This window comes from Heterodontus francisci, chromosome 8 (genome assembly GCF_036365525.1).
Source record: "Heterodontus francisci isolate sHetFra1 chromosome 8, sHetFra1.hap1, whole genome shotgun sequence".
Classification (NCBI taxonomy): domain Eukaryota; kingdom Metazoa; phylum Chordata; class Chondrichthyes; order Heterodontiformes; family Heterodontidae; genus Heterodontus; species Heterodontus francisci.
Window position 1 is genome coordinate 16764722 of NC_090378.1, and position 15011 is coordinate 16779732.

At 43.9% G+C, this 15011-nt stretch overlaps 1 protein-coding gene across 1 annotated transcript in view; it reads left to right on the forward strand.

Annotated features, from left to right (window-relative positions):
- The window catches only part of pigk (phosphatidylinositol glycan anchor biosynthesis, class K), a 128576-nt gene extending 123457 nt beyond the window's left edge, over nt 1-5119 (forward strand). Inside the window, exon 11 of the mRNA XM_068036706.1 lies at nt 1630-5119. Coding sequence (XP_067892807.1) covers nt 1630-1746 — 117 coding nt within the window. The 3' untranslated portion in view covers nt 1747-5119. The remainder of the gene's footprint in view (nt 1-1629) is intronic.
- Nucleotides 5120-15011: the final 9892 nt, after the last annotated feature.

A 15011-nucleotide genomic window follows, 5' to 3' on the forward strand; every position in this document is an offset into this window, starting at 1 on the left:
GCTGCTCCTGAGTCATTCTCCGTGAAATCACTTTAAATACATGGCTGTGTTTATACCCTTGCTGCAGGCTAGAAACAGGGAGTGAGTGCAGCTGAACACGTGGCTACAGAACTGGTGTAGGAGGGAGGGATTCAGATATGTGGATCATTGGGATACCTTCTGGGGAAGGTGGGACCTGTACAAGAAGGACGGGTTGCATCTGAACTGGAGGGGCACCAATATCCTGGGCGGGAGGTTTGCTAGAGCTCTTCGGAAGGGTTTAAACTGGTTTGGCAGGGGGATGGGAACCGGAGCCACGGATCAGTGGATGGGGTAGCTGTTGAACAGGCAGATACAGAGTGCAGAGAGTCTGTGAGGACTTAAAGACAGGATTCTTGGTAGTGTGGAGGAACAGAGGGATCTTGGGGTCCATTTCCATAGATCGCTTAAAGTTGCCACCCAAGTTGATAGGGTTGTTAAGAAGGCGTATGGTGTGTTGGCTTTCATTAACAGGGGGATTGAGTTTAAGAGCCGCGAGGTTATGCTGCAGCTCTATAAGGCCCTGGTTCGACCACACTTGGAATATTGTGTTCAGTTCTGGTCGCCTCATTATAGGAAGGATGTAGAAGCTTTAGAGAGGGTGCAGAGGAGATTTACCAGGATGCTGCCTGGACTGGAGGGCATGTCCTACGAAGAAAGATTGAGGGAGATAGGGCTTTTCTCATTGGAGCGAAGAAGGATTAGAGGTGACTTGATAGAGGGGTACAAGATGATGAGAGGCATAGATAGAATGGATAGTCAGAGACTTTTTCCCAGGGTGGAGGGGGCTATCACCAGGGGGCATAATTTTAAGGTGATCGGAGGAAGGTTTCGGGGAGATGTCAGAGGTAGGTTCTTTACACAGAGAGTGGTGGGGGCGTGGAATGCGCTGCCAGCGGTGGTAGTAGAAGCAGATACATTAGGGGCATTTAAGCGACTCTTGGATAGGTACATGGATGATAGTAGAATGAAGGGTAGGTAGTTAGTTTGATCTTAGAGTAGGTTAAATGTTCGGCACAACATCGTGGGCCGAAGGGCCTGTACTGTGCTGTACTGTTCTATGTTCTATGATGTATGAAACGGTTTTTCCGTCTTCCATCCAAACAGCTGTGTCTCTGAAATAAAAGCAAAATACTGCAGATGCTGGAAATCTGATGAAGGGTCAGTGACCTGAAACGTTAACTCCGCTTCTCTCTCCACAGATGCTGCCAGACCTGCTGAGTATTTCCAGCATTTCTTGTTTTTATTTTATATTTATTATAGCTGTATCTCTAAATGTTGGTTTTATCTCCACAAAATCTCCACACTAGTCTTGCAATGGCACTTAGTTCGCTCCAACAGTCTGAACCAATAATAATCCATGATACCTTTTTGAACATTGATCAAGCTTCCCAATGTGCCTTCTGATTTTGGTCAAGTTTAACAGTTCTGTCTTCTATCCTTTGTTGCTAATACCTATAACCAAACACTGGTCTTTTAGCAAGTAATACAGGGCTTTCAGTCCCCACCCCTTTAGTTTTCCATATTGAAAATCCCCAAATACCTTCACAATCATGGTTTTTAAATGCCAATACTGGACTGGTTGATTATTTTTGCTGACTTCTTTTACAGAAACCAAAGCAGAAAGACTGGCACCCCCCGGATGGATTTATCCTCGGCCTCTGGACGCTGATTCTCCTGGTCTTCTTCAAAAGCTACGGACTGAAGCACCTCAAGCATATATTCTGAGAGATGTTACTGAGCTGGCAATGAGAGGGGCCGGTTTCTCGGCCCCTCTGAGAAGGATTGAACACCACAGCCTTTCAACGTGATGCACTGCTGTAAATTATTTCTATTCGATCTTTGTGGGGTTTTTGTTTTTGGAGTGTGGCTTGAAGGTGAACATGTGAGAAGGTGAACTATCAGAAAGGGGTGGGTTTGAGGGTGCATTGATGGATTTAGAGTTGAGGTGAAGCTAAACTTGTGGTGTGTAAATTGGGTGTAATGTCCCGAACTGACTGTAGGGCATAGCAGAGTGAAGTTCCCACCTCCAGAGAGTCTCGCTCCATTAATCGCCTGTGTTAAGTCAGGCCCTGATTCTGGATTCAGGCTCCATTTACACCATGACCTGTAACGTTGGTGCAAAGGGACAGATACTAAGGCAAGAAAACTACATTTGTTCTCGTGGAATTGACCCAGAAATGCTTTGAACGTAGGTTATTTTTAACTGGTTGTGGAAATAAAATGTATTCTGAAACACCTGACAAATAATGCACTGATATTACCCACAAAGTTTAATTCCTCTGTCTCAACCTCTCCCGATATGTAAAAACAAAATCATGATTAATAATCAAACTCCAGCTGATAGGAGTTTACGTGATTTTTCTTTTTGTCTATTTATAAGGCGTATCAGGCCTCACTTGTGGCCACACTGTTTCTGGGCTAAGCAGTTACTAGGGTAATACTCAGAGTTCTTGAACTCTTGCTGTGCTGCCCTCGCCATGAAGACTGGGAAACTCCCCCAGAAGCTCTGATTTTGCAAATAATTCAAATATATGTCAGCTTGGGTCGGTTGGTGACGCTCTTGTCTCTGAATCAGGAGCACATCATCCCTAGGCTGTTACTCCAGTGCAGTCTGAGGACGTGCTGCACTGCCGGAGGTGCCGTCTTTCAGATGAGATGTTAAACTGAGACCCCATCTGCCATCTCAGGTGTGTGTGTTTTAAAGATTCTGTGACACTATTTCAAAGAGACGGCGTTCTCGTCAATACTTATCCCTCATACAATGCCACCAAAACACACATTCACAAATTGTTTTTCTATCTCACTTGCTGTTCCTGGGGCCATTCCATGCAAAGATTGACTCTTGCATTTACCTATATAACAGTTCCTGCACTTTGAATGTAATTTGTTGGAGGTAATACGACTTTATATGGCTTTATTAAGACTTTCTTGTGGGCTCTGTATAAATTTGTTTAAATCTCATTGACAGTATGTTTCAGAATCGTAGAATTGTACAGCTCAGAAGACAGCCATTCAGCCCTACACGCCTGTGCTGACCCTTTGAAAGAACTATCCAATTATTCCCACTTCCCCACTCTTTCCACATAGCCCTGCATATTTTTACTTCCCATGTATATGTCCAATTCCCTTTTGAAGGTTACTATTGAATCTGCTTCCACCATCCTTTCAGGCAGCACATTCCAGATCACAACAACTTGCTGAGTTTAAAAAAAGGTCTCCTCATCTCCCTTCTTATTCTTTTGCTAGTTACTTTAAATCTGTGTCCTCTTGTTACTGACTCTCCCACCACTGGAAACATTCTCACTATCTACTCCATCAAAACCCCTCATGTTTTTGAACACCTCTATTAAATTTTGCCTTGAGCCAACAAGCCTAGGCTCTGTAATCTCTCCCTACATTTCTATCTACAGAAGGTGACAGACCACTTAAATCAGCAGTTTTAGCACAATGTGATGCTTAACCTGTCTTTTACTTACTCTCCTCTATGTTCAGTTGTGATACTTTACCTGGCAGAATAGCACCCAATCCACTCCCAGGCCTGTGTACATGGCATTTCTGACAGCGCAGCACGGCTTCACTACTGCACTCAAATGTGAGCCTCGATGATGTGCTTAAGTCTCTGGAGTGTGACTTCAATCCACAACCTTCTGACTCAGACATAAGAGAGCTACCATTGAGCCACAGCTGACAGATAAAGCAGCTAATGCATTTTATACTTGTGAACCTCACACAGTACAAACGAGGCATTTGACTTTGCATGGAAACCCATAGTCATCCTCTCATTGCATGTTCACAGGTGTAATCCATTCTGCCCCTTGAGCCTGTTTCCACCATTCAATCAGAGTACCTTGAACAATTCCCAAGTTTTCACCTCTACAAAGGATTCAGAGAAAAATTGGATGAATGGACTTGAGGTATATATCAGCCATGGTTTAAATGAATGGCAAAACAGGCTCCTGGGACTGAATGACCTCCTCCTGTTTCTATGTACGAAGAGACCATTTTCAGTATTCGCCATTCTGTGAACATTTACAGCGCAGAAGAAAGCCATTGGGTCCATCTTTCTTTGCCAGGTCTTTGCTAGAGCAAATCAAAATGAGTTGCACTGAACTTTTCCTGTTGCTCTGAAATTCCTCTACTACAAATGTTTTTCTGCCCTTTCCTAAAATGGTGCAGTACTCTCTGCCTCAACTGTCCTTCTGGCAAAGCTTTCCATGCTCCAACAACTCCCAGACATTTCTCTTAACCCTAGTCCGCACTCTCAATCTGTTCTCTTCCTGGCCTTTCTTTCACTAAAAATAGCAAATGTAGGGTAACATGCTTCACTCTCTCCCAGTTGTTAGGAATAGCCATGTCGTGTGTCTAGATCAAAGTGTTTTCTGTTACTTTTGACGCTTGATTTGGGAAGCAACAGTTGAGTGAAGAACAATTCAGTTGTACTCATTCGTCATTTCTTTACCTTCATGGATTACTTGGTCACTGAGGCCTTAAGCAGTGAGAATTTTGAGATTCTTTTTTCAAAATGAATTTCTGACTCTTGTCTTTGAGGGGAAAGGGGGTTGTGGTTGAGGCTGGGAGCTTGGGCTTATTGGAGATTGAGCTGCATGCTGTAGTGGGGAAGAGGGCACGATTGATATTCTGAAATGATTATATCAGTTGAGTTGAAGAGTTTTCATCTTCCAATCCATCTTGTGAGGTGAAGATATCTAGAGATTCTTATTAGGTAATGATATCAAGGGAGATGGGTCGAAGATGGGTAAATGGATTTGAGGTACAGACCAGCCATAATCTTGCAGAATGCCCCGAACAGACTCGAGGGGTTAAATGGCCTACTCCTGTTCCTGAGAGGTAACTGGTTTGTAACAGCATCCTCCTTGACCTTTGAACTATTGTTTACCCTGGCACCATAAACCACAAGCCAGCGATGCACGTGATGATGACAATGTGTAAAAGTTTGATTCAGTTGTGATGCTCACTGATGTGTGCTTGCTGATGTGCAATTTTTTTTCCCCCCTCAGACCTGAAACATGTTGTTTACTTAGAAATAAAACTGTTGTACCATATCTTGTCAATAATAAAGCTGTTGCAGCTATGAAAATTGTGACAAGATTAATTTATTTAACAAGCGACACCTAAATTAACCCATCGTATTTGTACAAATGATTTATTTGTTTAATGTCACAATCTTGAAAAATGGATCTTTTGTCCATATATCTGTCACAGCTCTGCGATGTAGTAACAATTCAGTGCATCTAGTCACTGCCATTCTGTGTATAACAGTGAGTGTTTTAGTCAGTATCTAGTAAAAGTGTCACCCATTGAGAGTTATATTTATAGGTCTCTTCACCATTTGAGAATTTAAATTCAGTTTGAAAAAATTGGTATCAGTAAAAGTGGCCATGAAGTTATCGACTTATCGACCCAACTGGTTCACTGATGTTCTTTAGGGAACCAAGCCTGCTGTCTTAGCTGGTCTGGGCCTCTATGTAACTCCAGTCCCACATCAAGATGTGTGACACTTAACTGTTCCTCTGAAGTGATCAAGTGAGCTTCTCAGTAGTTCAAGAAGAAGTCCCAACACCACCACCTTCGAAAAACTGGGGATGAGCAATAAATGTCGGCCTTGCCAACAACGCCCACGTCCTGAGAACGAATTAAAAAGAAAACAGACCTGAAGATTCCAGGCTTGATTCGTAGTATATGCTGAGTTAGTTGGAGGTGGAGTATGAAATCCACAGTTTGTCCCAGTCCCCCCTCCACTGAGGGATGAAATCAGTTTCAGATCAATATTCAATAATATCTGCTGAAAACTGCGAGCACTGTCTTGATCTGGTTTGGTGTCAAGTTTTGTTTGATAATCGCTCCTGTGATGCGCCTTGGGACATAATACTATGTTAAAGGTGCTGTGTAAAATGCAAGATGATGTTGTCAAAGACCTTTACTTGCAACAAATTAAAGCCATTGAAACTTCCAGCAAAACAAGCTGCCATTGAGCCTTGTGGGCAAACCTCACAGTCACTGAGCCAACACTGTAATGATCAGTTAATTTAATTTCTGTTAAAGGTGGAGTGTTGGCCAGGACATGGGTAGAGCTCCCCTGCTCCTATGGCACCATGGAATCCGAAAGGGACAGGTAATTATTGACTAAGCTTCACAATGCATTGCTCCCTCAGCACTGCACTACAAGATCCGTCAAATAGCTCAAACCCCTAGACTGAAGCATGAGAGTGCTACCAACTATATAAATGAACATTTTTGTTGTCTAGGTAAACTTTAAGTTTGACACATTGATCTGAAATGTAGGAAATATGTAATCAAATATAAATCCAATCTGCGAGGTCTCATCAGATCTTAAGATGCATTTACAATGTAGCTACTGTGGTGTCTAAAACCACCAGTATGGGCTCTAACTGGGGGCAGAACCCAGTTTATATGCATTAACTTTTATTTGCGTAGCACCTTGTAACATAGAAGAGCACCCCAAGATGCTTCATAGAGTTGTAATCAGACAAAAAGGCTTGGAGGTAAAGGTGGTGAGATGAGGAAATGCAAACAAAAAGTGTGGGTTTTCAGGAGAGTCTTTTTGGAGGCGAGGAAGGTGGAGAGATGGGGGTGCGGGGTGGGGGCGGTGGGATTAGTGAGGGAATTAAAGAGCGAGGGCATATGTGACTGAAGGCACACTGTTGATGGTGGAGCAAAGTGAGAGGGGCTGCACATTGTTGTTCATATCTATTTATTTGAAAGATTAAAACTTTTAATTCACAAAGAAATTGCTTTATTAGATCTCCTCTGACCCTAGTAATAACATGATCAACCAAATCTGAGATGTTCTAAAATTATTTTTTTGCTCAACTTTTCCCCCCCTCCTTTGCTGAAGTTGCTGACCCCTTGCTGGGCTTTCCACAGGTGCCAAGTGGCATGAACAGGCAGGAAATTCCAGGCTGAGTGCCCTATTTTCCAGAGATGCATTCTTTCCAAGTGCCCTTCTCTGTTGGCAATGCAACATCTCTTAAATGCCACATAACCTAATAGTCACCGTGCTCTACATAACTGTGTAGATCCGAGCATTGGGAGTTCCAGATCAAACTTCACCTGTTTCCACTCTCATTTTGCTGTTACATCAAATATGGATCAGCAAAAACCATGATAATAAAGTACAAAGAACAACACAGCACAGGAATACTGTAGCATTCTTTTAATGTAAGTTAATTGTCGGGTAGTATGTAAATCCATAATTGGGGTCACTGCTTACAGTTTTCATTTCAATGTTCACTGAGTGCCTGGACATGTGCAGGACTGCATTCAACAGTTACTGGTCACCATTTTAAGCCTGGCAACAGCAGAAGCATTGTCTCTGTCTACATCCCATTGTGGGTGTCAACTGTGGCTCAGTGGCAGCACTCTCATCTCTGAGTCAGAAGGTTGTGAGTTTAAGTCCAGAAACTTCAGCACAAGATCTCAGCTGACACTTCAGTGTAGGGAAGTATACAGTAAATGGCAGAACCCTTAGGAGTATTGACAGGCAGAGAGATCTGGGCGTACAGGTCCACAGGTCACTGAAAGTGGCAACGCAGGTGGATAAGGTAGTCAAGAAGACATACGGCATGCTTGCCTTCATCGGTTGGGGCATAGAGTATAAAAATTGGCAAGTCATGCTGCAGCTGTACAGAACTTTAGTTAGGCCACACTTGGAATATTGCGTGCAATTCTGGTCGCCACACTACCAGAAGGACGTGGAGGCTTTGGAGAGGGTACAGAAGAGGTTTACCAGGATGTTGCCTGGTCTGGAGGCCATTAGCTATGAGGAGAGGTTGGATAAACTCGGATTGTTTTCACTGGCACGACAGAGGTGGAGGGGCAACATGATAGAGGTTTACAAAGTCATGAGTGGCATGGCCGGAGTGGATAGTCAGAAGCTTTTTCCTAGGGTGGAAGAGTCAGTTACTAGGGTACATAGGTTTAAGGTGCGAGGGGCAAAGTTTAGAGGGGATGTGCAAGGCAAGTTCTTTACACAGAGGGTGGTGAGTGCCTGGAACTTGCTGCCGGGGGAGGTGGTGGAAGCAGGTACGATAGCGACGTTTAAGAGGCATCTTGACAAATGCATGAATAGGGTGGGAATAGAGGGGTACGGTCCCCTGAAGTACAGAAGGTTTTAGTTTAGGCAGGCATCAAGATCGGCGCAGTCTTGGAGGGTTGAATGGCCTGTTCCTGTGCTGTACTGTTCTTTGTACTGAAAGGGTGCTGTATTGTCAGAGGTGCTGCCTTTTGAATGAGATGTTAAACCGAGGTCCTGTCTGCCCCCTCAGGCAGAGTAAAAGGTTTTATGGCAAAGAGTAGTGGAGCTCTTCCCAGTATTCTGGCCAGCATTTATTCCTCGACCAACATCAACAAAACAGATCATCTCATCACTATCACATTGCTGTTTATGGGATCTTGCTGTGCGCAAATTGGATATCGTGTTTCCTACATTATAACAGTGACTACATTTCAAAAGTACTTTATTGACTGTAAAGTGTTCTGGGACATCTTGAGGTTATTATAGATGCTGTATAAATGGAAGTTTTTTAAAATCTCATACCCATTGCTTGACTGTTCAGAAGGAACCAAATGTTGAACTTACTGGGCCTGGATGGTATAGGGCTTAGATGCTGTACTTGTGGGGTTGCTCAGGTTGAATCAAATATTGCACCAGCCAATCAAGCTTAATGGGTGTCTGAATGCCCTTGTCCCTCTGGGCAAATCCTGCCAGCATGAGTTCTGATATAAGGAAGCTTGTGGGTCAATCCCTCTGGTTATGGTGGTTATATAGGATGGACCCTGAATTGGCAGATGCTGCTAGTTGACTCTCTCATCATTCTGAAAGGCCTCTCTGCTTACAGGGAGTCAGCAACCCACGAGGCTCACTCTGTGTCACCATATATGGACATCCTGGGTTGCAGGATTTATGTTCAAAAGGTCCTCAAAGTACATATGGCTTGTCTCCAAGTAGACTGGGCAACTTAATTATCTCAGGGAACCACTGCTGCAGTCTGTAGCTACATCTTCCCCGAGTCTCCTTTTTTTTGAGCCTTGATAACTAGATGCAATACTGCAACATGAAGTAAATGTCCGGTTGGATGCAGCTGCAACAACACTCGATGCTCAACACCATCCAGGACAAAAGCAATCCGCTTGATCTGCAGTCTGTCCACAACGGTAAACACTTACTTCCTCCAGCACCGGCGCACTGTGGCTGCAGTGTGTGCTATTTACAGGATACACTACTGCAACTTGCCAAGGCTTCTTCAACAGCAACTCCCAAACCCACGACCTTCACCACCAGAAACAACATGAGCAGCAGGTGCACAGGAACATCAACTCCAAGTTGCAAACCATTCTGACTTGGAAGTAGATTGTCAGTTCTTCATCGTCGCTGGGTCAAAATCTCTGAACTTCCTACCCACAGCACTGTGGGAGTATCTTCACATAGACTGTAGTGGATCGTCTTCTCAGAATAACTCGGGATGGGCAATAAATACCCCCTGATGCCCACATCCTGTGAATAAATAATGAAAAAAAAGTGTTTACCTCAATATCCAAGTCTATAATATTTTATTATTATCAGATGGCCTGGTTAAATATTACTTACTGACCATTGGAATGACCTAGCGGTTGAACCATATAATTCCTTGAAGATTTAAGTGGATAACACCATTAAAAGAGCCAATAGCAATTAGTGTTTTACAGATAGCAGCATGATAAATGTGTACAAAACATTTGTTCGTACATAGTTAAAGAGTTAAAAGACATCAAAACCATCGTGAGTCTGCAATGCAGATTCCCCAGGATGATGCCTGGGATGAGAACTTATAATTTTGAGAAAACATTTGAGACGTTTAGACTAATTACACTGGAACAGCGAAGGCTAAGAGAAGATTTAATGGAGGGTTTTTATAGGGTGAACAGGGAAAGAGCATTTTGTCAGGTTGGGGAGTCAGTGACGAGGGCTGGAATCTTACGTTGGGCAGGAGGTCCTGCCAACCAGCCAAAAAGTTGGGGGCATGCCCACTTATGCCAGATCTGGGGCGCTATGCCAGGATTTTACGCAGGATATCCTGTCTCCGCGGGCTGCCAGCCAATCAGCGGGCCGGCAGATCTCAGTCCCAGTAGCACCACTGCGAGAGGTGGCCACTGCTGGGACTGCACCCAGCTTCAGCAGCAAGAGGGACGCCAGCATGGAAACAAGGTAAGTGTCTGGGGCCTCGCCTCAGAGTGTTGTGTTGTGGGGGCAGTTGGTCCATTGCAGCGGGGGTGGGAAGGCGACGGGAGCAGCAACTCCCACCTCCCCCCCCCCCGCCGCCACCAGCCCGCTCCTGCGAGGTGGTGGAGGGGGGGGTGTGTGGGGGTGGCGTAAGATTCCGGCTGAGGTGTCAACAATTTATAATTGCCCCTAAGAAAGTTAGGGAAGTGGTTTAGGGGTAATTTCTTGTAGACAGCTGTCGGAGACTGGAATGCTTTGCACAAGGAAACATCCATCTGAAAGAGCAGATGGGGCCTTGGATTAACATTTCATCCAAAAGGTAGCACCTCCAACAGTGAAGCACTCCCTCAGTACTACACTGGAGCATCTGCCTGGATTCTGCGCTTAAATCTCTGGAGGGAAAATTTGAACTCTTAGCCTTCTAATTCAGAGGCAAGAATGCTACCAACTGAGCCACAGCAGACATCTGAAAGCATGCTAACTGCTGTGACACTGCAGTCTCACCCTTCAGTTTTGGGAGTCTTGCTTTGGTCATTATTAAATCCTGTGTAATATAATGTCCTAATTAATGTATTTTGACAGTTATTTGCTCTGTGTGATTTTCTATCTCTCCTTGCGATACCACTGTGCTTGCTGTGCTGATTAGCAGGGAGGCACTTAAGTAAAGAGAAGCCATATTAACCACTGTCAAAACTCCAGTTAAGTAAAAGCTTAATACGGTTCGACCTCCTCGTTCTAGATTTATTGACTTTTGTCAAATGCTACAGTGTTTGCTGAGATTCTCGAGCTGCTGCTACAGGATAAGTATTGATTAAGTGGAGTGGTGTTGTTTACTGCCCCTCACTGAACTCATTTCTCCATTGACTCTGTACATTTGATTAGTCTCCTCCAGTTTCAATCAAAAGGTAGGATTTAGCATTTGTATCAAACTAGAATTACATAGAACTCCCCACGAGCCTCCTCCCACCCTACTTCATCTCACCCTACCAACATATCCTTCTATTCCTTTCTCCCTCATATATGTATCTCGCTTCCCCTTAAATGCATCTAAGCTATTCACTCAACTACTCTGTGTGGTAGCAAGTTCCACATTCTAACTACTCACTGGGTAAGTAAGTTTCTCCCGAATTCTCTATTGGATTTATTAGCGACTATAGAGAATTCCCCTGGTTTTGAACTCTGGTCAAAGCTCAGTCTTTTTTTCTAGAGAAAAGAGCCTGTTTTCTGTTTTCCTCATAGTTACAACTTATCAGTTCTGGTATGTTATCTGTTTAAATTTGTCTTGAAACTTCTCCAGTGCCTCTACCGGCTTAAAGACACTCACTTCTTACAGAGCGAGAGCAGCCTTGTTTAGATTATCACAGATGGCATGAAGATAAGCACCTGCTGAAGGTTTAATTTGGAATGTTAGAGTGAAACAGCAAGAGGTGCCGGTCCAGCCAACAGTATGAGAATTATATATAATTTTTTGTTAAAAGCGAAATACTGCAGATGCTGGAAATCTGAAATAAAAACAAAATGCTGGAAATACTCAGCAGGTCTGGCAGCATCTATGGAGAGATAAATGGAGTTAACGTTTTGAGTTGGATATGACTAGATGCTGAGTATTTCCAGCACTTTTTGTTTTCATTATCTTTTTTTGAGGTGTCCACATCAGATCAAGTGACATGCCTGGAACAAGATGGAAAAGATCACTCGACCTTGACACACCACAGAAGTAGAAAGCTCACTGATATACAGATTCTATGGCCTCGGCCTTCGAAATTAAGACCCCTTGATTCCACTTCTTCAGACATGTGTGCACTGCATTCACCCTTAACCCCAGCCTGTTTCTCACCTACAACAACTTGCATTTATATAGGGCTGGAGGAGGTTACAGAGATGGGGAGGAGCAAGGCCATGGAGGGATTTGAACAAAAGGATAAGAATTTTAAAATCGAGGCCTTGCCAGACTGGGAGACAAGGTCAGCAAGTATAGGGGGATGGACGAACAGGATTTAGTGAGTTCAGATACAGACAGCAGATTTTTGCATGAACTCAAGGATGCAAATCTACAGAGGGCAATCTACATGCTACCCCTCAGCGACATCACCTGAAGACATGTGAGATTCCACAAGTACGCTCGCGATTCCCAGCTCTACTTCACCATCACTTTAAGCCCTTACACCGTCTCTGATCTGTCACACTGCTTCTCTGACATCCAGTACTGGATGGAAATTTCCTCCAGGTGAATAATGGAAAAAGCCATTGTCTTTAGTCCCCACCACCGACTCTGTTCCCTAGCTACTGACTCCCTGGTAACTGTCTGAGGCTGAACCAGACTGTTCACAACCTTGGTGTCCTATTTGAATCTAAGTGGAGCTTCTGACCCTGTATCCTCTCCATTAGCAAGACCACCTACTTCCATTGATTGTCTGCACCCCTGCCTCAACCCATCTTGTTTTAAGGCATTCCTTCATTGTCACTGGGTCAAAATCTTGGAACTCCCAAGCTAACAGCACTGTGGAATGTGTAATAAATGCTGGCCTTGCCAATGACACCCACATCCCATGAACGAATAAAAAAAAATCTGTATCAGTGACTTTGATGAGGGAACTGAGTGTAATGTTTGCTGATGATACAAAGCGAGGTGAGAAAGTAAGCTGTGAAGAGGAAGCAGAAGCTGCAAAGGGATATAGACCAGTTAAGTGACTGAGCAAAAAGATAGCAGATGGAATGTAATGTGAGAAGTGTGAAATTATTCACTTTGGTTGGAAAAATGGAAAAACAGAATAGTTTTTAAAAGGTGAGAACTTAGCAAATGTTGGCATGCAAAGGGATTTGTGGTCCTTGTATACGAGGCACAGAAAATAATTAGGAAGGAAAATGGTATGTTAACTTTTATTACAAAGAGCTTGGAGTATACAAGTAAGGAAGCCTTGCTGCAATTATGTAGGGCCTTGGTGAGACCACATCTGGAGTACTGTGTACAGTTTTGGTCTCCTTCCATAAGGAAAGATACACTTGCTTTGGAGGGGCTGCAATGAAGGTTCACTAGATTGCTATCCTATGAGGAGAGTTTGAGTAGAATGGGCCGATATTCTCTGGAGTTCATAAGAGGTGATCTCGTTGAAACATATAAGATTCTTCGAGTACTTGACAGAGTAGATGCTGAGAGGCTGTTGCCCCAGCTGGAGTGTCTAGGCTAGGGCATTTTAGTATCAAGATAAGGAGGTGGCCATTTAGGAAATAGATGAGGAGAAATTTCTGTACTCAGCAGGTTGTGAATCTTTGGAATTCTTTACCACAGGGGGCTGTGGATGCTCAGTCGATGAGTATATTCAATATGAGATTGATAGATTTTTTGGGGCACCATGAGAATCAAAGGATATGAGGATAGGGCAGTAAGGTGGAATTATGTAGAATTTCAGCCATGATCTTATTGAATGGTGGAGCAGATGTGAAGGGTTGTAAGACCTCCTCCTGCTCCTATTTTTTTATTCATGGGGTGTGAGTGTCACTTGCAAGGTCAGCATTCATTGCCCATCCCCAAGTGCCCTTGAGAAGGTGGTGGTGACTCGCTTTCTTGAACCACTGGAGTCCAAGTGGTATAGGTACACCCACAGTGCTGTTAGGGAGGGATTTCCAGGATTTTGAGCCAGCGACAGTGAAGGAACAGCAATATAGTTTTGAGTCAGGATGGTGTGTGACTTGGAAGGGAACTTGCAATTGGTTGTCTTCACGTGCGCCAGCGGCCTTTGTTTGTCTAGGTGGTAGAGGTCTCAGGTTTGGAAGATGCTGTCAAAGAAAGCACCTTATCTTGTATTCTTTTTCCATCTCACTCATGTACGTATCTAGCTTTCCTTAAACTCATCTATGCTATTCACCTCACCTCCTCCTTGTGGCAGCGAGTTCCACATTTTTCTCTTTGGTTAAAAAATTTCTCCGGAATTCCCGACATGGATGGTGCTGAGTTTCAGACTTCTCCCACAACTGAAGGGCCTGCAGGTAAATGGTTCATTATTTGCATCACATTCTTCCACCAAACATACATCAATGGCCAAAGGCAGCTGCTGATTAATAGGAAAGCGTCTCACTAGCTTATACAGAATATATTTTATTGATGAGGCTGTGTTGGAGCTGAGGAGGAACTGGCACACGGTGCGCTAAAGCAGGTCCCTGAAAGTCAATGAAATGACATCAGAAGCATTATTGTAACAATTAACACCTTGCGATGATCTATGTTATTGCACATGAATAGATTTGGGATTTTAAGCACTGAAAGACTATTAACTGCTGAATATAAACAGCAGCAGGTGGTTGCCATCTATCAAACTGTCCACAAACATTGTTTGTTATTACAATTTAAATATCAGAGGAAAATTCAGAATGATAACATCTCTTTTTTTTGCTTACATCTCATCCATTTTCTCTCTTTCCCCTTGCTGAAGTTGCCAGCTTCTTGGTTGGAGTGTAGGTTCCACAGGCTTTAGCTGCCCTAAGTGGCCCATACCTCAGCTGATAACTGCAGGGTGTAGGAAGGTGGGGAGCAACTGGATGGATTCTAATCAGGAGTAGGAACCCTACCTTCCCAGCTACTCCTAGCCTGATTTCAGATCTGCTAATGCAAGGCACTCTCCCATTGTAAGCCTCTCGCAGGCCTCTCTCCCTTTCCAGGCCCCTCTATCTTTCCAGGCTGACACAGGCCTCTCCACTTTTCCAGGCCCGACCCAGGCCTTTCCACTTTTCCAGGCCCGACCCAGGCCTCTCC